Consider the following 24,973-nt stretch of genomic DNA (forward strand, 5'->3'; position numbering starts at 1 on the left):
TCATTCAAAGAAAAATTAACGATGTATGTTTCCAGATGATAAGAGAAAGTATCAGTGTTTAACACATTTTTCTTTTTTCAAAATTCCTTTATGACTGAACTATATTCCATTGCATTTTTCCAGCCTTTCAACAAGGAAACAATTAGGAACATACACCTTTCACTTCTCACTTCTCTTCCACTCATACCTTCTGCAGGTTCTCCACTTGATTCTCGAGTGACTTTGACTTGGTTTCTGCTTGGTTTAGGGTCTCTTTTAGCTCCTGCATTTCCTGGACTGAGATGTGCTGTTCCTGATGGTCTCCAGAAGACTGAGCTGAAGTCTCCATGACCTAAGATGACAAACACTAATAATATACTTGCACATTTATATTCAGTAATTCTGCAAATTCATCTAAGAAAATAATAAGTATATAAAGAAACTTACATTTAAGGGTATTCATAAATAAATCTTCTATAAAACAACTTTAATGTTCAAGCTATTAGTTAAATAGGTTAGGGCTTTCCACACTACTGGATATTAACCAGCTAATCAAAACGATGATGCACTGTTTAACATAGAATTATCCAGAAAAACAAATCACTCATATGTAAAGGAAAGCATATTAAAGTATTAACAGTGGCTAACTGAGGGGTAAGAATTTTGAAATTTTTCTTCATAAATTTTCTAGTGTAACAAGTGCTAAATACACAGTCTCAAGTCAATATATAAGTTCTTTACCACTGGTAATCAAAAATAAAAATCAAGTCTAAAATAAAATAAAGATTTAAAAATTCTTTTTGATAGACGGCATTTACTACTATTTCTTTATGAATTTATAGTTCATTTTAGGACATACTGAAGACCTAATCTTAAACTAAATAAAATATCACACATAAGATTAAAAACCAATAACTAAATATTATGAATAAGGTTTTTGTAAGACTCATCCAAATATGCATATCCATATATCTAAGTATATACAAAGCTGTGTATAAATTGTGTAGACCAAAATTGTGTGTATCAAAAAATTATAAAGAATATATAAAAAGAAAACCACTTCAAAAATACCTTATCTTGCTGTGCTTTAAGTTCTTCATACTGAGTCTTGTACCTACGTCCAATTTTCTTGACTTGAGTAATAGTTTTAACCTTTTCTTGAATATCAATTATTTTGGCATCTAACTCCTTCTGGATATTTTCCTTTTCTGTTCTTACTTTATTTAAATCTTCCTTTAGACTCTGGATTAAGTTCTGGTTGTTAGTCAAAGATGCATTTGATCTAAGCAAAAAAGATGGGATAAAGCAGAAAAACTAAATATTTGAGACTTTTCAAATTTTAAAACCTTTTAAGTTATATTTTTATTGTGTTGCTTTAGTGTGTGTTTTATTTAGAAAATTCTAAGAAAAGCACACACACACACTTTTTAACTTGTGAACCCGTGGTACTTTAGGAAAACGTGACTGACTTGTTACATGCCATATACACCCATTCTAGAGGTGAGAAGAACTGAGATGTTAGTGGTTAAGTAACATGCACTTTTACTCTGCATGGTACCCGGAGTTTAATCCACATCTGCCTGATAGCAAAATCTACTAAGTACATGAGGTTTTGTAGGCCACATACAGTGTTTGCTCTGTGTTCCTCTTTTTTTTTACGACACTTAAAAAATGCAAAAATCATCCTTAGCTTCCAGGTTGTGCAAAAAAAGGCCTGTAGGTTATAGTCTGCCAACTCCTGTATTTTTATCATAAACTGAACTTGAAATCATATGACCTGAGTTAAGAGCATGTTGCTAATCATTGCTAACCTTAGAAGTAAGCCTGGGTACCTTTCTGAATCTTAGATTCCTCATCTTTAAAATTAATATCTTTCCCACTTAAAATGCCAGACTACTGTTATGAAAAAAAGAGAATAAACATGACAAAAATCTGTAAGATGTCAAGTATCATATAAATAGGGGCTAAGATAGGGACAAAGGACATTAAAGCTTACAAGAGGTAAGCCAGAAACATTCATTTTAATATTACATTTATCTTTAAAAGGCAGTATACTTCACTATAAGTTCATTTAAGAACTTTCTTTAGGAAATTCCCTGGTGGTCCAGTGGTGAAGAATATGCCTTCTAAAGCAGGGGACATGGGTTTGATCCCTGGTTGGGCAACTAAGCCAAATTAGAGAAGCCTGCAAGACACAGCTACTGAGCTTGTGCTCCACAACAGGCTTCTGCATGCTGAAACAAAGACTCAGTGCAGCGAAAAAAAAAAAAAAAAAAAAAAAGAAAAAGAAAAAACCTTTCTTTATAAAAAACTTTCAAAATAGATTCATGAATATATGTTAACCAAAAAAAAAAAAAAAGGAAAAATCTACTTGCAAATGTTATTTTGACTATTTAAAAAAATGGTCTGCTTTAGATTCATACCAACTACGTAGTTTAAAAAGTAATCAAGTATGGAGAAATAATTCATAAATGAAGGCATAAAACTAAATGACAGCTTGCTTGTTTTTATAAAGCAATAAAAAGAAAGCTACATATAAGAGGTCCAGCACTTTCCATTCTCTTTAAAGTCAGGAAGCACTTAGGGGATCACATAAAGAACAGAAACAAACTTCAAGATTGTCCAAGTGTTGTATACAACTTAAGGTTTGTTCCATATACCTTGCAATTTCAGCTTTAAGTCTTCCAATTTCTTCAGTCAATTGCTGAATACGCTTAGTGTGAACTTCCTTTTCAGAAAGCAGCTTACGATATTCTTCTGTATCTGGATCTTTCTGCTGACTCACTAGATGCTAGAATAGGAACAGTGTATAACATGGTTTTATGAAATTAATGTGCTGTAATAAAATATCAGAGTATCTAATTATGTTTATACTAGATGCTTGCGTACATAGTGATCAGTCATCAAATTATAAGAAAATAAAATCAAAGCTTTAGTTCCTTTGTTTAGATAAGAGGTTTAGCCAAAATGAAAGGGGAAAACAAAGGAAATGTCATTCACTATTCATTATTTTTCACAGTTGCAAAGGAACATTTCAGAATAGTTACAATAGAGTCAAATAAAGGGATCCAAAGAATCTATAAGCTTTTAATATTAAATACCCAATTTCATTAAAGTGACATATATGGGGAAAAAAAGTTCATCATGCATTACAAACAAGAAAATGAAAATAATCCTAAATGCAATAGATTCCATTAACCAGAAAGGAAGGCAACATAATTTAACAGGAATATATCTAAACTTGGGACAGATTATCCTTTCTGGATTTTTCAGACTCTCTGCATGAATAAAAAAAAGCATGAAGGGGCTCTAAAATTTTAAAATCCTATTCAGATATGAGTAGTTCTTTAGAGCATTTTCTAGGTGCTGGGTGAACTGCTTCATTTAATTTTTGTAAAATGAACACAGTGATTCCTCTGTAAATGATACCCTCATTTACAAAATCAAGGAAAATTGTCTGAGGAAGATTAATGTCCTCATTTTCACAAAGCACATAGCTAGTAGGAGGTAAGGCAGATTTCCAACTTCTTCTCTGAATACAGAGCTACAGCTTCTAACCATACTATGTGTGTGTATAGTATGTGAGGTTATATCATATAACCTCAGATATGCAGATGACACCACCCTTATGGCAGAGAGCAAAGAACTCAACAGCCTCTTGATGAAAGTGAAAGAGGAGAGTGAAAAAGTTGGCTTAAAACTGAACATGCAGAAAACTAAGATCACAGCATCCGGTCCCATCACTTCATGGCTAACAGATGAGGAAACAATGGAAACAGTGAGAGACTTCACTTGTGGGGGCTCCAAAATCACTGCAGATGGTGACCGCAGCCATGAAATTAAAAGACACTTGCTCCTTGGAAGAAAAGCTATGGCCAACCTAGACAGCATATTAAAAAGCAGAGACATTACTTTGCCGACAAAGATCTGTCTAGTCAAGGCTGTGGTTTTTCCGGTGGTCGTGTATGGATGTGAGAGTTGGACTGTGAAGAAAGCTGAGTGCCGAAGAATTGATGCTTTTGAACTGTGGTGTCGGAGAAGACTCTTGAGAGTCCCTTGGACAGTAAGGAGGTCTAACCAGTTCATCCTAAAGGAAACCAGTCCTGAATATTCACTGGAAGGACTGATGCTGAAGCTGAAACTCTAATACTCTGGCCACCTGATGAACTGACTCATTGAAAAAGACCCTGATGCTGGGAAAGACTGAAGGTGGGAGGAGAAGGGGACGACAGAGGATGAGATGGTTGGATGGCATCTCCAACATGATGGACAGGAGTTTGGGTACTCCAGGAGTTGGTGATGGACAGGGAAGCCTTGTGTGCTGCAGTCCATTGGATCGCAAAGAATCAGACACGACTGAGTGACTGAACTGAACTGAACTGAATGTGTGTGTGCATTTTGTTGCTCAGTTGTGTCTGACTCATTGTGAACCAATGGCCTGTAGCCTGCCAGGCTTCTCTGTCCAAGGGATTTTTCAGGCAAGAATACTGAAGTGGGTTGCCATTTCTTTCTCCAGGGGATCTTCCCGATCCAGGGATTGAACCCAGGTCTCCTGCATTGTAGGCAAATTCTTTATCGTCTGAGACACCACGGAAGCCAAACACTATGCTATATGGTTTTGTCTTCTCTCCCCCAACCCCCAAAATATTGCAGTGAACGAGTCTTCTTAAAGCACTTCAATGAATTATATAAATCCATTTTTCATGTACAAACACATTTTTAAAGATAAAGCAAAAGCCTAAATTTGGAATACAAATAGACAATTCAGCTTTTTAAAGAATACACACAATATAACCAAAACTTCAAAAATTTAGTTATAAGCTTAATGCCTGACACATAGGTATATGTAACAAACACATTGGACTTTCACTGATGAACATAAAATACTTCCCACTAGCTTATTAAATATTTTTATCCTCTTAAATTTTACCCTGTTATATTAAATCAACATGTTTTTATGTTTTGGAATGGGTTTGACTAAATTTACCTGGTTACGTGCTTTCCAACGTTTTACATCTTCTTCTAATAACTTCTTCTCTGCTTGCAACATACCGCTTTTCTCACTCAGCTCAGCATTTGCTTCTTGTAAGGGTAAAATATCTAACTCCAGTTTCCTGACCTGAAAATAGTTTCAGTATTTTTTTTTAAATACCTGATGTGAAAATTTATTTACAACATTACTAAAAATATGTCTCTACTCTTCATTTGTAAATTACAAACCTTGGCTTGCATCTGCTGTAGATCCTGTTCCAGCCTCTCCTTCTCTTCTCTCAGCATCTTATTGGTCTCCATGACTACGTTCATTGTTTCGGTTTTCTTCATCAGTTCCTCATGCTGGGCCATTGTTTTTGCAGTTACCTAAAGATTTTAAACATATGTGTACAGCAACATATACCAACAGATTAAGGTCTATCTTTTCCCACCAGCTCTCATCTTTCCTATAAAAGTAGAAAGGATTAAATGTCAACTTTTAAAACAAATTTTTAGGAGTCTTACATGTTTATTTTTCTGTGATTCGTGCCAATTACAGGGTTCAAACATGCAAGAAATTAAAAGATGGAAGTAAAAAGATACTATAAATCTCACCAACAAATAGTTATTTACATTAGGTAAAAACATAATCCAGACCTCTATCTTCCCGTTTCTATTCTTTTCCTTGCTACACTGAATTCAGCAACAGTTCTAAAAGGATGTTATTTTGGTCCCCAGTTTTCCCCCTCTTTTTCACAAACTCTTTTTCATTTCACTCGATTGTCTCATCACTTTGATTCTGAGCAATTTTACTGAATACTTGTTCACTCGTGAAGTTTCTGTTCTGAGTATAATTATCCATTTTTTGCATGTATTACTTTATACCTTCACCATTTTTAAAGCTATCATTCATGGTTGCCATGCTACACTCCTTGACTTAGATAGACATATTATTTTTGATATAACTTAGGTTACTTCATGACTCTCTCCCTTTGTATGTAAGACTTGGTTGAGCTGGGTATTTTGTAGTATGATTTGCCTTTATGTAGCCTAAAGGAACAGGAAAGAAAACACAAGAGACTGAAAGAATATACAATCACTAGAAACCCTGATTCTGTTCTTTCCTGCAAGTGTTAGCTCCACTGAATCAGAAGGTCTGTTTATTATTTCCATAGTGAGATATTTGAATTTGAGTTGTTTTCTCAATAGGATGTAATTCTGGAACTTTTCATTTCTGTCTGAAAATGTAAATCCCTTAAGTTTACTTGTTCAATTATCCACTTTCTCCTGTTTCATGGTTTCTCTCTAGTAGCCATTCCAACTAACAGTTAAAAGAAGATAAATGATTCAAGGTCTTAATTTCCTTCTTTCTAGATGTGGAGCTATATTACTGCATCTCCTCAGAATGAGGTTATGCAATAATAAGGTTTTGGTTGCTTGGGTGGACTGAGTTGAGCTTGTGTTGTGATCATACATTCACCAAACACCCTTTTCCCCCGCTTTGGTTGACTGTTTCGACTACATTTTATACCTCTGCTGAGAAAAAGAAAATTCCATAGCAATTTCAACCAACCATTTTTTGTAGATGACTAATTTCTATAATGACAATTATAGTAGTAAATAAAGATAACCGAAATTTATTAAGCACTCAGTGTGTACCAGACATAATTCAAAAGTTTCATGTGCACTAACTAAATTCTCACTGTTTTTATCACCCTCATATTACAGACAAGGAAGTTTAAGAGCAAGGAAGTTAAACAATGTGCCCAAGTAACACATTTGAATGGTATGAACTAGAATTTGAAACCAGGTAGTCTTGGTTATCATTAGGCTCTTATCACTATACTGTGCCAATGTTTAACATCTAATGAACTTACGAGTTTAAGAAGAATGTTTATTTCAAACTAAATTTTATGCTACAAGAAACTGAAATGAGTACCTCTCTTGATTTAACAAGTGCCTTCTTAAAGCTTAGGATACATACCTGAACTTTCTCCCTTTCAGCATTTAGGCTATCCTGCAGTTCCTGCAGCTCTCTTTCTAAAAGTTCAACCCTTTGTCGATATCGCAGGCTCTCAACTTGAGCCACTTCAAATCTAGTTTCAGCAATTTCTTTTTCTCGTCGTATAAATCTATAAAAATATGTAAGATGTTACTTGAATAGAATTAACGCCAGTAACAGAACATTCAAAAACTTGGATAATTTTCAAGATAACAAAATTATTCACTTTAAAAACTATTTTCATTAAAAAATAATAATAGAAGACACACTTTATTACAGACAGTGGTTTCTATCTTTAAAATAAATCTGATGGAGAAGGGCATGGCAACCCACTCCAGTATTCTTGCCTGGAGAATCCCATGGACAGAGGAGCCTGGTGGGCTACAGTCCATGGGGTTGCAAACAAGTCAGACGCAACTGAAGCAACTTAGCACCCAAGCAGTAGGAGTAGCCACATCCAACAAGCACTGACCAAGCACCTCTGATGGTCAGGCACCATTCTGAGTGCTGGGGACATAGCAGTGAACAAGACTATGGCTCCTGCCCTTGGGAACATCAATGTTTTCACTCACTGTTTCGTGGGCTCCATTTACATACTTGAAGCCACAGGGCAAGCTAGAGCCAACAGAGGTAGTATGTGCCAGGCAGTGCAGACTCCTGAGAAAGCTCAGTCTCTGAGGCCATGGGCCTAAGATTTAAGATTCTTTTCATTCATCTTAAATATGGCCGTGGAACAAAATGCTCAGCAAAAATCCCTGCCTTTTCAGGTCAAATTAGGTGCTTGTACCTTTCAAATGCACCAATCTCCCTTAGGCTTAAAAAAAAAGAAGAGGATCATGTGTTTAATTTTATCAGAATTGCCAGATTCTCCATTGTGCGTTTTGTGACATAGAAAAATGCTTTTGATATGTACTATTAAGGATGATACAGAGTCTAGAAAAAGAGTAATCCAACTTGCAAAAAAAATATATATATATATACACAGGTATAAGTATAGATCTGTGCATATGTACATATGAAAACATACAAAGTATGGAGAAATAAATACTAAAATGACAAGGTGTCGAAGGAACCATGGGGGTGCTGTTTTTTATTTTCTTCTCAATTCTTTCTTTACTCTCATGATTTCTAAAGGGAACATACATATACCCAAGACTGTGTATCTTTCCTGAAGACATAGTCAATCAGTGTCAAAAAAAAAAAACCCTTAGGCACTAACTTAAGCAAGGAGGTGACTTGTACACTGAAAACTGAAAAACATTGCTGAAAGAAATGAAAGATGACATAAATAAATGAAAAACGGAAAAAAATAAATAAATAAATCTGAAAGGCATTTACTTTTCCAAGGAATCCATTCAAGTTCTTACTGTCAGATTCAACTTCTACTCACTTATTTAAATCAGCGTATGTCTAAATGTCAAAAGTGACCACTAGGGGGGAGGAGCCAAGATGGCGGAGGAGTAGGACCGGGAGACCACTTTCTCTCCTACAAATTCATCAAAAGAATAACCGAATGCAGAGCAAACTTCACAAAACAACTTCTGATCGCTAGCTGAGGTCATCAGGCGCCCAGAAAAGCAGACCATTGTCTTCGAAAGGAGGTAGGACAAAATATAAAAGATAAAAAGTGAGACAAAAGAGCTAAGGACGGAGACCCGTCCCGGGAAGGGAGTCTTAGGCGGCCTTGCTTGGGCTAGGGTCCGGGCCTGAGTGCCCTGAGGACAATCGGGGGGAGCTTCTGTGAGGTGCCAACTTGAACTGTGGGAGACCAAAGGAGAGAGAGAAAATTGACCGGCCGGAACACACTGCCGGCCGTTCGCAGAACAAAGGGACGGGGAAAGTCCCGAGAAGAGCTCGCAGGCTGCGGACCGGCCCAGCCCCGCCGGAGGCAGGAGGCAGGGGGGAGGGGAAGGTCGCGGCGAGACACAGGGCACAGGCACCCGACCGGCGCGGGGCGGGGACTGGGGCTGGGGACGCGGAGGGCGGAAGGCGCGCGCACCCGCCTGGCGCCAGCGGAAACTGAGACTGGGTCCGCGGAAGGGAGTGGGTGCGCCACACCTGGGGATAGCAAGCCCACCAAGCCCCTGGCTGCCTGGACCGCTCTGACGGGGAAGGCACAGAGAGCAGGCGCAGCTTTTCCTTCCGCGCTTTTGTGTAACACCTGAGGGCTGGAACCTCGCGCAGCGCGGAGCGCGCTCCATATAGAACAGCCGGGAGCCTGAGCAGCGCAGACGGAGAAAGCAGCGTCAGCCCCTTCCGGCAGCGCCAGCCCGCCCCCGCAGGGCCAGCCCCTCCGCGCAGCGTCAGCCCCGCCCCCGCAGGGCCAGCCCCTCCCCGCAGCGTCAGCCCCGCCCCGCAGCGCCAGCCCCGCCCCGCAGCGTCAGCCCCTCCCAGCAGCGCAACGGAACTAGCTACCTGAATAAGAGTCCGCCTCCGGCCGCCTGTGTCAGGGCGGAAATGAGCCTCTGAAGAGACCGGCAAACAGAAGCCAAATAAACAAAGGGAACCGCTTCAGAAGGGACTGGTGCAACAGATTAAAATCCCTGAAGAAAACACCGACTTCACCGGAAGGGCCCTGTAGATATCGAGAAGTGCAAGCTGGAACGAGGAGCTATCTGAAACTGAGCCGAACCCACACTGACCGCAACAGCTCCAGAGAAATTCCTAGACATATTTTTACTTTTTTTTTAATTTTTCTGTTTTTTCTAAGTAAGGAAAAAAAAAAAAATTTTTTTTTCTTTTTATATTTTTCTTTTTTATTTTTTCTCTTTTATTTTCCTTTAAAATTCCCTATTACTCCCCCATTACTCCTTAACTTTCATTTTCATAGATTTTTACGATTTTTTTAATTAGGGGAAAAAAAAATTTTTTTTTTTCTTTCTTTTTTTTTTTTTTTTTTTTCTTTTTCTTTTTTTTTCTTCTCCTTTTTCTTCTTCTTTTTTTTTCTTTCCTTTTCCTCTTCTATTTTCTATTTTTCTTTTTCTCTTATTTCTTTTAAAGTCCTCTAGTACTCCTCTACTACTCTTCATTTTCATCTTCACTACACTATAACCTTACAAAAAAAAAAGAGAAGCCCTATCTTAAAACCGAAGATTATTCCCTCCCAATCTTGACTCTCTGTTTTCTACCTCAGAACACCTCTATTTCCTCTTTTCCCCTTCTCTTCCCCATCCAATTCTGTGCATCCTTGTAGGTGTCTGAGATATGAGAACACTCTGGGAACAGACAGCTGCGTAGATCTGTCTCTCTCCTCTTGAGTCCCCCTTTTTCTCCTCCTACTCATCTCTATCTCCCTCCTCCCTTTTCTCCTGTTCATGTAACTCTGTGAACCTCTCTGGGTGTCCCTAACGGGGGAGAATCTTTTCGCCATTAACCTAGAAGTTTAATTATCAGAGCTGTATAGTTGGAGAAGTCCTGAGACTACAGGAAGAATAAAACTGAAATCCAGAGGCAGGAAACTTAAGCCCAAAACCTGAGAACACCAGAAAACTCCTGACTACATGGAACTTTAAGTGATAAGTGACCGTCCAAAAGCCTCCATACCTACACTGAAACCAACCACCACCCAAGAGCCAATAAGTTTTAGAGCAAGACATACCACGCAAATTCTCCAGCAACACAGGAACATAGCCCTGAATGTCAACATACAGGCTACCCAAGGTCACACCTAACACATAGACCCAACTCAAAACTCATTACTGGGCACTCCATTGCTCTCCAAAGAGAAGAAATCAAGTTCCACGCACCAGTACACTGACGCAAGCTTCCCTAACCAGGAAACCTTGACAAGCCAAACGTCCAGCCCCACCCACTGGGTAAATCCTCCACAATAAAAAGGAACCACAGACCTCCAGAATACAGAAAGTCCACTCCAGACACAGCAATCTAAACAAGATGAAAAGGCAAAGAAATACCCAACAGGTAAAGGAACAAGAAAAATGCCCACCAAGTCAAACAAAAGAGGAGGAGATAGGGAATCTACCTGAAAAAGAATTTAGAATAATGATAATAAAAATGATCCAAAATCTTGAAAACAAAATGGAGTTACAGATAAATAGCTTGGAAACAAAGATTGAAAAGATACAAGAATTGTTTAATAAAGACCTAGAAGAAATAAAAAAGAGTCAATTAAAAATGAATAATGCAATGAATGAGATCAAAAACACTTTGGAGGGAACCAAGAGTAGAATAACGGAGGCAGAAGATAGGATAAGTGAGATAGAAGATAAAATGGTGGAAATAAATGAAGCAGAGAGGAAAAAAGAAAAAAGGATCAAAAGAAATGAGGACAACCTCAGGGACCTCTGGGACAATGTGAAACGCCCCAACATTCGAATCATAGGAGTTCCAGAAGAAGAAGACAAAAAGAAAGGCCATGAGAAAATACTCGAGGAGATAATAGCTGAAAACTTCCCTAAAATGGGGAAGGAAATAGCCACCCAAGTCCAAGAAACCCAGAGAGTTCCAAACAGGATAAACCCAAGGCGAAACACCCCAAGACACATATTAATCAAACTAACAAAGATCAAACACAAAGAACAAATATTAAAAGCAGCAAGGGAAAAACAACAAATAACACACAAAGGGATTCCCATAAGGATAACAGCTGATCTATCAATAGAAACCCTCCAGGCCAGAAGGGAATGGCAGGACGTCCTGAAAGTAATGAAAGAGAATAACCTACAACCTAGATTACTGTATCCAGCAAGGATCTCATTCAGATATGAAGGAGAACTCAAAAGCTTTACAGATAAGCAAAAGCTGAGAGAATTCAGCACTACCAAACCAGCTCTTCAACAAATGCTAAAGGATCTTCTCTAGACAGGAAATGCAGAAAGGTTGTATAAACGTGAACCCAAAACAACAAAGTAAATGGCAACGGGACCACACCTATCAATAATTACCTTAAATGTAAATGGGTTGAATGCCCCAACCAAAAGACAAAGATTGGCTGAATGGATACAAAAACAAGACCCCTATATATGCTGTCTACAAGAGACCCACCTCAAAACAAGAGACACATACAGACTGAAAGTGAAGGGCTGGAAAAAAATATTTCATGCAAACGGAGACCAAAAGAAAGCAGGAGTCGCAATACTCATATCAGATAAAATAGACTTTCAAATAAAAGCTGTGAAAAGAGACAAAGAAGGACACTACATAATGATCAAAGGATCAATCCAAGAAGAAGATATAACAATTATAAATATATATGCACCCAACATAGGAGCACCGCAATATGTACGGCAAACACTAACGAGTATGAAAGAGGAAATTAATAGTAACACAATAATAGTGGGAGACTTTAATACCCCACTCACAACTATGGATAGATCAACTACACAGAAAATTAACAAGGAAACACAAACTTTAAATGACACAATGGACCAGCTAGACCTAATTGATATCTATAGGACATTTCACCCCAAAACAATCAACTTCACCTTTTTCTCAAGTGCACACGGAACCTTCTCCAGAATAGATCACATCCTGGGCCATAAATCTGGTCTTGGAAAATTCAAAAAAATTGAAATCATTCCAGTCATCTTTTCTGACCACAGTGCAGTAAGATTAGATCTCAATTACAGGAAAAAAATTGTTAAAAATTCAAACACATGGAGGCTAAATAACACACTTCTGAATAACCAACAAATCATAGAAGAAATCAAAAAAGAAATCAAAATATGTATAGAAATGAATGAAAATGAAAACACAACAACCCAAAACCTATGGGACACTGTAAAAGCAGTGCTAAGGGGAAAGTTCATAGCATTACAGGCCTACATCAAGAAACAAGAAAAAAGCCAAATAAATAACCTAACTCTACACCTAAAGCAATTAGAGAAGGAAGAAATGAAGAACCCCAGGGTTAGCAGAAGGAAAGAAATCTTAAAAATCAGGGCAGAAATAAATGCAAAAGAAACTAAAGAGACCATAGCAAAAATCAACAAAGCTAAAAGCTGGTTTTTTGAAAAAATAAACAAAATTGACAAACCATTAGCAAGACTCATTAAGAAGCAAAGAGAGAAGAACCAAATTAACAAAATTAGAAATGAAAATGGAGAGATCACAACAGACAACACTGAAATACAAAGGATCATAAGAGACTACTACCAGCAGCTCTATGCCAATAAAATGGACAACTTGGATGAAATGGACAAATTCTTAGAAAAGTATAACTTTCCAAAACTGAACCAGGAAGAAATAGAAGATCTTAACAGACCCATCACAGGCAAGGAAATCGAAAGTGTAATCAAAAATCTTCCAGCAAACAAAAGCCCAGGACCAGATGGCTTCACAGCTGAATTCTACCAAAAATTTAGAGAAGAGCTAACACCTACCTTACTCAAACTCTTCCAGAAAATTGCAGAAGAAGGTAAACTTCCAAACTCATTCTATGAGGCCACCATCACCCTAATTCCAAAACCAGACAAAGATGCCACAAAAAAAGAAAACTACAGGCCAATATCACTGATGAACATAGATGCAAAAATCCTTAACAAAATTCTAGCAAACAGAATCCAACAACATATTAAAAAAATCATACACCACGACCAAGTGGGCTTTATCCCAGGAATGCAAGGATTCTTCAATATCCGCAAATCAATCAACGTAATACACCACATTAACAAATTGAAAGATAAAAACCATATGATTATCTCAATAGATGCAGAGAAAGCCTTTGACAAAATTCAACACTCATTTATGATTAAAACTCTCCAAAAAGCAGGAATAGAAGGAACATACCTCAACATTATAAAAGCCATATATGACAAACCCACAGCAAGCATCACCCTCAATGGTGAAAAATTGAAAGCATTCCCCCTGAAATCAGGAACAAGACAAGGGTGCCCACTGTCACCACTACTGTTCAACATAGTGTTGGAAGTTCTGGCCACAGCAATCAGAGCAGAAAAAGAAGTAAAAGGAATCCAGATAGGAAAAGAAGAAGTGAAACTCTCACTGTTTGCAGATGACATGATCCTCTACATAGAAAACCCTAAAGACTCTACCAGAAAATTACTAGAACTAATCAATGAATATAGTAAAGTTGCAGGATATAAAATTAACACACAGAAATCCCTTGCATTCCTATATACTAACAATGAAAAAACAGAAAGAGAAATTAAGGAAACAATACCATTCACCATTGCAACAAAAAGAATAAAATACTTAGGAGTATATCTACCTAAAGAAACAAAAGACCTATACATAGAAAACTATAAAACACTGATGAAAGAAATCAAAGAGGACACAAACAGATGGAGAAACATACCGTGTTCATGGATTGGAAGAATCAATATTGTCAAAATGGCTATTCTACCCAAAGCAATCTATAGATTCAATGCAATCCCTATCAAGCTACCAACGGTATTTTTCACAGAACTAGACCAAAGAATTTCACAATTTGTATGGAAATACAAAAAACCTCGAATAGCCAAAGTAATCTTGAGAAAGAAGAATGGAACTGGAGGAATCAACCTGCCTGACTTCAGACTCTACTACAAAGCCACAGTCATCAAGACAGTATGGTACTGGCACAAAGACAGAAATATAGATCAATGGAACAGAATAGAAAGCCCAGAGATAAATCCACGAACCTATGGACACCTTATCTTTGACAAAGGAGGCAAGGATATACAATGGAAAAAAGACAACCTCTTTAACAAGTGGTGCTGGGAAAACTGGTCAACCACTTGTAAAAGAATGAAACTAGAACACTTTCTAACACCATACACAAAAATAAACTCAAAATGGATTAAAGATCTAAATGTAAGACCAGAAACTATAAAACTCCTAGAGGAGAACATAGGCAAAACACTCTCTGACATAAATCACAGCAAGATCCTCTATGACCCACCTCCCAGAATATTGGAAATAAAAGCAAAACTAAACAAATGGGATCTAATGAAACTTAAAAGCTTTTGCACTACAAAGGAAACTATAAGTAAGGTGAAAAGACAGCCGTCAGATTGGGAGAAAATAATAGCAAATGAAGAAACAGACAAAGGATTAATCTCAAAAATATACAAGCAACTCCTGAAGCTCAATTCCAGAAAAATAAATGACCCAATCAAAAAATGGGCCAAAGAACTAAACAGACATTTCTCCAAAGAAGACATACAGATGGCTAACAAACACATGAAAAGGTGCTCAACATCACTCATTATTAGAGAAATGCAAATCAAAACCACAATGAGGTACCATTACACGCCAGTCAGGATGGCTGCTATCCAAAAGACTACAAGCAATAAATGCTGGAGAGGGTGTGGAGAAAAGGGAACCCTCTTACACTGTTGGTGGGAATGCAAACTAGTACAGCCACTATGGAAAACAGTGTGGAGATTTCTTAAAAAACTGGAAATAGAACTGCCATATGACCCAGCAATCCCACTTTTGGGCATACACACTGAGGAAACCAGATCTGAAAGAGACACGTGCACCCCAATGTTCATTGCAGCACTGTTTATAATAGCCAGGACATGGAAGCAACCTAGATGCCCATCAGCAGATGAATGGATAAGGAAGCTGTGGTACATATACACCATGGAATATTACTCAGCTGTCAAAAAGAATTCATTTGAATCAGTCCTAATGAGATGGATGAAACTGGAGCCCATTATACAGAGTGAAGTAAGCCAGAAAGATAAAGAACATTACAGCATACTAACACATATATATGGAATTTAGAAAGATGGTAATGATAACCCTATATGCAAAACAGAAAAAGAGACACAGAAATACAGAACAGACTTTTGAACTCTGTGGGAGAATGTGAGGGTGGGATGTTTCAAAAGAACAGCATGTATACTATCTATGGTGAAACAGATCACCAGCCCAGGTGGGATGCATGAGACAAGTGCTCGGGCCTGGTGCACTGGGAAGACCCAGAGGAGTCGGGTGAAGAGGGAGGTGGGAGGGGGGATCGGGATGGGGAATAAGTGTAAATCTATGGCTGATTCATATCAATGTATGACAAAACCCACTGAAATGTTGTGAAGTAATTAGCCTCCAACTAATAAAAAAATTAAAAAAAAAAAAAAAAAAAAAAAAAAATGATGGAAGATGACATAGTGTGACAGAATGGCACTGACAAGAAATAGAAAACACACATGGGGTCCAATTCTCATGTAACTCTAGAGATAAAGAGCTATGATAGATTAAAACAGCATGAAAACTGTGACCCACAGTACATGAAACACATAGCATAAAATAAAAAACTTCAATTGCAAAAAAAAAAAAAAAAAAAAAAAAAAAAAAAAGTGACCACTAATTGGGTAGTAGTGGGTTTGTTGACTCTATGTGACAAAATGAGCTTTATATTTATTTACCTAAATAGCATATAATTTCCACTGGCCTCATTTATACACATACAGTGTAACTTCATAATTGTTGCTCATCATAGAAGTAAATAAAGCATTAAGAATATATTGGATTTACCTGAGAATTTCTAAAATTTGTTCTTGGGATTTTCCTTCTTCACTGAGAGATACATTCAATGGACCTTGTACACCTTCCTTCATTGAGGAAACGACTTTGTCACTTAATTTTTCAATCTGATCATGAAGTAACCTGTTTTGTTTTTCTAGATCTTCACAGCGAGACACACTCTTAGAAACTTCATCCTATAAGCCAAGAGTCTATCATATAATAGCAGATTTTCCAATGTATGTTAAAAAACAATAAAAAAACACCAAACCTTTCAATTTCCCAGAACATTCTATTATGAACAATACCTTTAACATTCTCTCTCTCTCTTCCCAAGATGCTTTACATTCCAACAACTGTGATTCTGCTTTTTGGGCTGTTTCTTCCAAATGCTGACGCACTGATGCCATTTTGGAAACCTGTTCCTTGGCAGCTTGGAGAGCTTCAACATCAGCAGCGTGTAGCATCAATTCTCTCTCATACTTATTCTGAGCTTCCACAGCTATTTTAGCCTGAAAGGAATTATTGCCCCATTGACACAGATTCCATAAGGCCAGTCTTTGAAAAGATGTACACTGTGTTACTTATAGCAATAAACGTGAACACAATCTCAATGTTCCAAAATATTTAAGAGAATAATGAAAAATTATGCTGCACCTATTTGATGAAGTGTTAAACAACTGTTCAAAATGAAACTTAGAAAGATGAGGTAGTAACTTGGAACAGACTTTATGAAATAGACTAAATATAACTCAGTTACATAAAATATATGCATATATACACACAAAATGAAAAAGGGAAATGAAAATAATTTATTTGAATACTGAATCATGGATACATTTATTTTTTACGGATACATTTTTTTATTCTCATTTCCAATATTACAATGGTTGGCAATAAGCCAATGATAATTCATTTTTGTCTAATTTACCTTCAGTGTGAAGTACTTTCCCTTGTACTCCATTTTTAAAATAATCCTGATACATATACATATTATGCATGTTAAATAATATGCTATTAACATACCACCAATCATAAAAATGAGAATGTTACCAATATCCTTACATGTATTCCTTTCCCATTCTACCATTTCAATAATTCTCATTTTCCTAAATTGTTTTATCATCTCTTTTTCATAACTATAAAAAGCAGTATCATGTATATGTGTGTGTGCATGTGTGTATATATACTTAAATAATGTGCTTTTGTACTGTTAAAGCTTATAAACAGTGGTGCATAGAAATCTGTGTAAGCTCAGTAATTCATTAACAATGTTTTCAAAATATCCCTGTTTTGCTGAGGAAAAGTATCTCTATCTTGTCTATACAAGCTTTACAACTAGACTTAGTGTAGCACTGCAATAGTGAAAGAATGCTTGCAAGTGAGATCAAGTACACATTTAATCTTCTACTCCTATTTTTATATATTTTCTCCATTTACCAATGTTGTTTTATTAATGGACATTGCTCTAAAGACATCTCTTTTTTCCTCCAAAATTTGCTATATGCCTGTTTGCTTTTATGGAAGACCTAGGTTAGTATCTGTTTCTGCTAAACAAAAGAAATCCAAAGAGGACTACTGCTTTTACAGAAAAGTGAAAACAGTGTTCAACAATTGTTTAGTAGATGCCATTATTGAGGCAGTGAGCACCCTGAGTAGCAAAAGGGGCACCACCAAGCTCCTTCCCCAGGAATTACACTCAGCATCTCAGCACCAAGCCGTCATAGCTTTGGACTGCGAGCGTCTGTGTTTTATCTCCATTTAATCTGTGTTTCCATCAGGAAGATGTGACCTGAGATAACTGTTTCTTCCCTTTATGCCACTTCAGCTTTCACAGGAGTGTTCTACTTCTGGAGAGCAGGAGAAACCTGGCCTTACTTTTAGCTTTCATCTATACTTTTCAGTTGATCTTATTCCAAGTGTCCCAAGAGTGGAAATAACTTGCATGTTTTATAAAATGCACCAATCTCCCAAATGCATTACTATACTTGAAGAACTGTGCCCTAAGATCAAAGCTCACTTTCCAATAACTGACTGAGTGACACTTACTTGTTCCTGACAGTCCCGTCTGGCTTGCTGTTCATTACTCAAAGCTGTGCTTGCTCTCTGAAGAGCTTCTTGTACTTCATTCTGAACACTATTGAGTGTTTTCTTTAACTCAGATAACTAAATTGAAGAACAAGATTAAAACCAAGAGTTAACTGCAAATTTACTTTAAAATTATCGAAGTTAGGTTTTTTAAAATACAAGTAGTCCAAAGACTTATTAAGTTTAAATAGTTTATCACCTGATATACTGTGCACATTTTGCAGGCTTATATTCACTCCATGTTATTAAAAATGTGTACAGAAGTAAATTTTTAGGCAGAGGCTTCTGAAAAGCAACACTGATATCTAGTACCATAAAGTAGTCTCAAATATCCAAAAGGAAACATGTACAGACCAGAGTAAAATATAAAACTGAAATAGTTATATAAGGTATGTGTTCAATCAGTATCTGCTGGGAATAACTGAATGGTAATTAATGAGCTAGATAAAAGAATCTAAATTCTTACAACAGAAAAAGTGATTGGTATGGTAATAACCTATTTTACCTGTTGTTCCATGCTCTCTATGGCTTTTCTCTTGTCATCCTGAAGTTCCTGTTTTTCCTTCTCTACTTCCATCAACTTCTTTTCCAGCTGTGTCTGAAATTCGGCTGACTCTTTTAAGCGAACTTCAATGTTCTTACGTACTTCTTCTGTCACCTTCACCATCAACCCAACAGTAGGGCACAAAGAATACATACACTTAAAATCATACAATTAGTTTCCCCAAATCAAAGCTAAATTTATTTATTTTTGATAGGTAAGAAGGGGATTTATTTAGAGAGAAACTGTTCATAGACTGTGTGGGCCATCTCAGAAGGCAAGACTAGCCTAAGCTAAATTTAAAACATACTAAAATTCACAAATGGAATACACTGGCCTTCCTATCTCAGCTAATAGTGCCTATTACAAGGAATAACTTCCGACCTTTACTATTCAAACGATGCTTTCCTTCAAGGCAAAAATGCCATCTCCCCTGTGAAGTCATGCATACTCAAAAGACAAACAATCTCACCTACCACCCACTCACATCAGCATTTCATCTGTACTTTTTCTACGGGAATATACTTCCCATGTTCTACAAATTTTGTGTGATTTTTTTGTTCTATCTGGCTTATTAGACTTAAATGCTTGTAAGAGGTAAGTAAGTGCAATGCCAGTTGAACCCTCACTTTGACACAGTGCCTTACACATCCTAACTTCAAAAAAAAGTACATGCAAACTGATTTCAAAATTGTATATACCTGTTTTTCCTTGTTGAGGGATTCTTCCAAACTAGTAACCATTGCACGATACTGTTCCACATTACTAGTGCTTGTTTTGAGTCTTTCCTTCAAGTCATTCACCTGCTCTTCTGCCTGCCTTAGCTGGCTCAGAAGGTCATCCATATCTTCTTTGTTGCTAGGCTGACCTAATAGATATAACGGTTTTCTTAAAATTAACATTTTAAATGATATTAAAGATGACTGCTATTAAAGAATTTGTCAAATTAGAATTAAGGCTGAGATGTAGACGTATTTAACTATCTAGAACTTTTTCAACCTATGCTGAATACCATAATAAAAACAGGTTACTATCAGTAGGTTATTTCTTTAAAAACAAAAATGTTTAAGTATTTGAACTCTACTGTTACAAATATTTGTTTTTAAAAAGTATTTAAAAGATAATATAAAATATTTCCACTAAACTGAAATAACTACTTGTAGAAATTAACATTCTTAATTTATTTAAACCATTGTTTATGCCAAAACCATACAGCTTAAAACATTTAGCATAACTTTCATTCTAAAATTCACAGAAAAGGAAGAAATTACAGATTAAAAGGAATGTTTTCTTACCACATGATAACAATAAGAAAGAAGTACTGGAAAATTATATATACACAATATATATCACATACATACACATGTATATTTATGTTTTAAATTTCTTCTGTATTAAGAAATAAATAAGACCATGTAGAAAGATTACTTGGACTCAATGGGTTTGCATTTGAAATAATGTATTGACAAAGAGTAGCAAAATCTAATGAAACAAACCTTTTCCCTGCAGCTGTCAATGAGCAAAGATTAGGAATACTGCTCTAAAGAGATCAAACAAATCCATGATTTCTGTAAGTTAGCCTTATCATTACAAATTGAGCAAGTAACTTCATCTCAAAAGGGAGAGTTAAAAATTCAAATTATCAACCCTCCACAAGAGAAACATTCTTAAAGCATCAATGAAATGGTTTCAATAACAGGAAAACTAAAAGCATATCTTGGTCAGCTGCCATATGTACAACTATTCTGAATCTTTCATGTCTGTGCATTTATTAATTTAGGTGGGAAACTGGGCTTTACTGTATGAAGAGTAAAGTTTTTGTTTTGTTTAAATCTTTTGTTAGTATCAATGAAAAAAAAGGCTATTTATTTATAGGATATGTTACAAATTGAAAGAGGTACTTTCATCAGCCTACTTAATTATTTACCTTTACCAGTTCTCTGTGAAGACTGAGAAGCAAGTTGGACTTCCATATTACTGAGGTGCTGTTTCAGTGTAGCAATTTCCTTTTGAGCATTTTTTAACAGTTCTTTTGTGTTAAGATGAAGATTTGTCTCAGTATCCAGCTGTCTCTTTGTATCTAAAAGCTGAACCTATAAGAAAAAAATACATTAACCCTACAAACACTATCTTTCAGTTCTTAAGTAACTAGAAGTTCAAGTTAACTTTATGCAGAACTTTTAAACCAGCTAAAACAGAGCAACAGAACTGATATTTAATTAACTCCTGAACTGAAACAACCAAAAAAAAAAAAATCAACAACAAAAACCAGACAAAACGCTTCAAAACAACAGAGACAGGAAACAGAAGAGATGAGCCCTACAGTTTCTCAGCGTATTGATCATTGATTGAAGAGTGTCCAGGCTATGGCACAGGGAAAGGTAAATGAGGCCACAGATTCCATGAACCGGGAACACAGAACTCAGAGAAGAAGGCTAAACCAGCTTGAATTCATCAGACAGACAAATAATCAGAGATGAGAGCTGCCTAGACAGAGTAATGTGGAGACTTGCACAGGATCCCTTCTTGAATATTCAGCAAAAGAGTGATCAGTGCATGCCTGTGAAAATACCCCAGACAGCGTAAAGAATCACACAGGCACTGGAGTGGTCTGAAGACCGAACACTCTCTGGTCCTCAGAGCAAGTCAGGTATAAAGCCTGTTTTCAGCAGCCTGACTGAAAAAGCTCTTAATTCACTGGACTCTGGGTCTAGAACTCAGGAAGATACTGCCTTGGCTCAGTTCAGTCGCTCAGTCGTGTCCGACTCTTTGCAACCCCATGGACTGCAGCACGCCAGGTTTCCTTGTTTATCACCAACTCCCAGAGCTTACTCAAACTCATGCCCATTGAGTCGGTGATGCCATCCAACCAGCTCATCCACTGTCGTCCCCTTCTCCTCTCACCTTCAATCTTTCCCAGCATCAGGGTCTTTTCAAATGAGTCAGTTCCTCACATCAGGTGGCCAAAGTACTGGAGTTTCAGCTTCAACATCAGTCTGTCCAATGAATATTCAGGACTGATTTCCTTTAAGATGGACTGGCTGGATCTCCTTGCAGTCCAAGGTACTCTCAAGAGTCTTCTCCAACACCACAGTTCAAAAGCATCAATTCTTCGGCACTCAGCTTTTTTAATAGTCCCAACTCTCACATCCATACATGACTACTGGATAAACAATAGCTCTGACTAGATGAACCTTTGTTGGCAAAGTAATGTCTCTGCTTTTTAATATGCTGTCTAGGTTGGTCATAGCTTTTCTTCCAAGGAGCAAGCGTCTTTTAATTTCATGGCTGCAGTCACCATCTGCAGTGATTTTGGAGCCCCCACAAGTAAAATCTCTCACTGTTTCCCCAACTATTTGCCATGAAGTGATGGGACCAGATGCTGTGATCTTAGTTTTCTGAATGTTGAGTTTTAAGCCAACTTTTTCACTCTCCTCTTTCACTTTCATCAAGATGCTCTTCAGTGCCTCTTCACTTTCTGCCGTAAGGGTGGTGTCATCTGCATATCTGAGGTTATTGATATATCTCCCAGCAATCTTGATCCCAGCTTGTGCTTCATCCAGCCCAGCATTTCGCATGATGTACTCTGCATATAAGCTAAACAAGCAGGGTGACAATGTACAGCCTTGACGTACTCCTTTCCTGATTTGGAACCAGTGTGCCATTCCATGTCCACTTCTAACTGCTGCTTCTTGACCTGTATACAGATTTCTCAGGAGGCAGGTCAGGGGGTCTGGTATTCCCATCTCTTGAAGAATTTTCTACAGCTTGTTGTGATCCACATAGTCAAAGGCCTTGGCATAGTCAATAAAGCAAAAATAGATGTATCCAACAGATGTTGGCAATTTGATCTCTGGTTCCACTGTCTTTTCTAAATCCAGCTTGAACATCTGGAAGTTCACGGTTCACACACTGTTGAAGCCTGGCTTGGAGAATTTTGAGCATTACTTCGCTAGTGTGTAAGATGAGTGCAATTGTGTGGCAGTTTGGACATTCTTTGGTATTGCCTTTCTTTGGGACTGGAATGAAAATTGACCTTCTCCAGTCCCCTGGCCACTGCTGAGTTTTCCAAATTTTCTGGCATATTGAGTGCAGCACTTTAACAGCGTCATCTTTTAGGATTTGAAATAGCTCAACTGGTATTCCATCACCTCCACTAGCTTTGTTTGTAGTAGTGTTTCCCAAGGCCCACTAGACTTTGCTCTAGGTCAGCGATCACATCATCGTGGTTAACTGGGTCATGAAGATCTTTTTGGTATAGTTCCTCTGGGTATTCTTGCCACCTCTTTTTAATATCTTCTGCTTCTGTTAGGTCCGTAACATTTCTGTCCTTTACTGAGCCCATCTTTGCATGAAATGCTCCCTTGGCATCTCTAATTTTCTTGAAGAGATCTCTAATCTTTCACATTCTATTGTTTGCCTCTACTTCTTTGCATTGATCCCTGAGGAAGGCTTTCTTATCTCTCCTTGCTATTCTTTGTAACTCTGCATTCAAATGGGTATATCTTTCCTTTTCTCCTTTGTCTTTAGCTTCTCTTCTTTTCTCAGCTATTTGTAAGGCCTCCTCAGACAACCATTTTGCCTTTTTGCATTTCTTTTTCTTGGGGATGGTCTTGATCACTGCCTCCTGTACAATGTCACAAACCTCTTTTTTTGTTTGTTTGTTTTTTTTGCTATTTTCTTTTTTTTTTAAATTTTTTTCATTTATTTTTATTAGTTGGAGGCTAATTACTTTACAATATTGTAGTGGTTTTTGACGAACCTCTTTCATAATTCTTCAGGCACTATCAAATCTAAATCCCTTGAATCCATTTGTCTCTATTTTTTACACTTAAAGTTGAGCCTGCCTAATAAATCATAAAAAACAGACTCAAGAGAATCAAACTATTTTCTATTTTCAGCTAACTTAACTGCAGTCCAGGACAAAGCTCAAGATTTAAAGAAAACAAAATATCTGGCACCCCTCAGGATAAAACTCATAATGTTATGGCACTCAATGAAAAATTACTAGTCATACAATAAGGCAAGAAAAACTTAAGAGTTTGTAAGACATCTCTTCAAGACTATGCTTCAACATGAGCTTGATTTTTAAACATAAATATTCTATAGAAACTCAGAACACTGATAAGACTCACATCCAGATTTCTAGTAAGTGTATGTCTCTGTTCCACCTCATTCTCCAACTTCTTCTTTAGATGAGATATTTCATGCTCCAATTTTTCTATCTGGCTACTAAGCCTTTGTTTGGTTTCTGTTTCAGATCGCTCTAATATTCCCTAGGGTTAAAACAAACAAAAAAAAGATTTTGTTTATACTTAATAAAAAAGTAAAAGCAAATGAACAACAACAACAAAAAAGCAAAGGCAACTGGAAATTACAGGAATACAACTCATTTCTACATGAAGCAGTTAAGATCTAAAACATTTACCAAGAAGGTATTTTGACATTTTCCATAGTAAAACATCTATTTAACAGGGAAAATAAGAACTATATTACCATAGCCAGATTTCTTGATGTTTTGAAGAATATAAACCAAAGATTTAATCTTGTAAACAATTAAACTGCATAGGAAGGACTCTGCAAATATAGACCTGAGGATCAAAACTGCCAATTGCCTGGCTTCAGTCAGTTCTCTTTCAATGTTTTATTTAAAATACTGTTTATTTAAAAACTTCAAAATTCAATGATCATCATAATGCATGACAAAAATGACATAAATGCTCTCTTTAGGGAAACTGAGAGAACACAATGTTAAAATTATTCAAATTTAACTTAAAAAATTTTTTCTACTTATCCCTTTTTTATTTGGTTACCTGAATTGTTTGCAGATTAGTAAGCAGTAAGTTTTGCCCTCTTTGCTCGGCCAACAAAGATTCTCTTTGCTGAGAAAGACGGACTTCTGACAATTTAAGCATTTCCTTTTCTTTTTTCAGGTTTTCTGCTCTTACCTTGAGTCAAGAACA

The 24,973-nt window shown here is 36.9% G+C and overlaps 1 protein-coding gene across 2 annotated transcripts in view; it reads right to left on the reverse strand.

Moving 5' to 3' along the window:
* Positions 1-24,973, reverse strand: part of TPR (translocated promoter region, nuclear basket protein) — a 69,083-nt gene that overhangs the window by 24,946 nt on the left and 19,164 nt on the right. For both annotated transcript variants that reach the window (XM_043922812.1, XM_043922811.1), the window contains exons 20-33: positions 24,824-24,958; positions 24,146-24,286; positions 20,938-21,103; positions 19,712-19,878; positions 18,975-19,127; positions 18,431-18,547; positions 16,690-16,893; positions 16,394-16,578; positions 6,935-7,082; positions 5,200-5,337; positions 4,967-5,098; positions 2,640-2,770; positions 1,051-1,261; positions 188-331 (exon numbers count right to left, since the gene is read on the reverse strand). In XM_043922812.1, coding sequence (XP_043778747.1) covers positions 188-331; positions 1,051-1,261; positions 2,640-2,770; positions 4,967-5,098; positions 5,200-5,337; positions 6,935-7,082; positions 16,394-16,578; positions 16,690-16,893; positions 18,431-18,547; positions 18,975-19,127; positions 19,712-19,878; positions 20,938-21,103; positions 24,146-24,286; positions 24,824-24,958 — 2,172 coding nt within the window. The remainder of the gene's footprint in view (positions 1-187; positions 332-1,050; positions 1,262-2,639; positions 2,771-4,966; positions 5,099-5,199; positions 5,338-6,934; positions 7,083-16,393; positions 16,579-16,689; positions 16,894-18,430; positions 18,548-18,974; positions 19,128-19,711; positions 19,879-20,937; positions 21,104-24,145; positions 24,287-24,823; positions 24,959-24,973) is intronic.

This window comes from Cervus elaphus, chromosome 14 (assembly GCF_910594005.1).
Source record: "Cervus elaphus chromosome 14, mCerEla1.1, whole genome shotgun sequence".
In the NCBI taxonomy this organism is placed as follows: domain Eukaryota; kingdom Metazoa; phylum Chordata; class Mammalia; order Artiodactyla; family Cervidae; genus Cervus; species Cervus elaphus.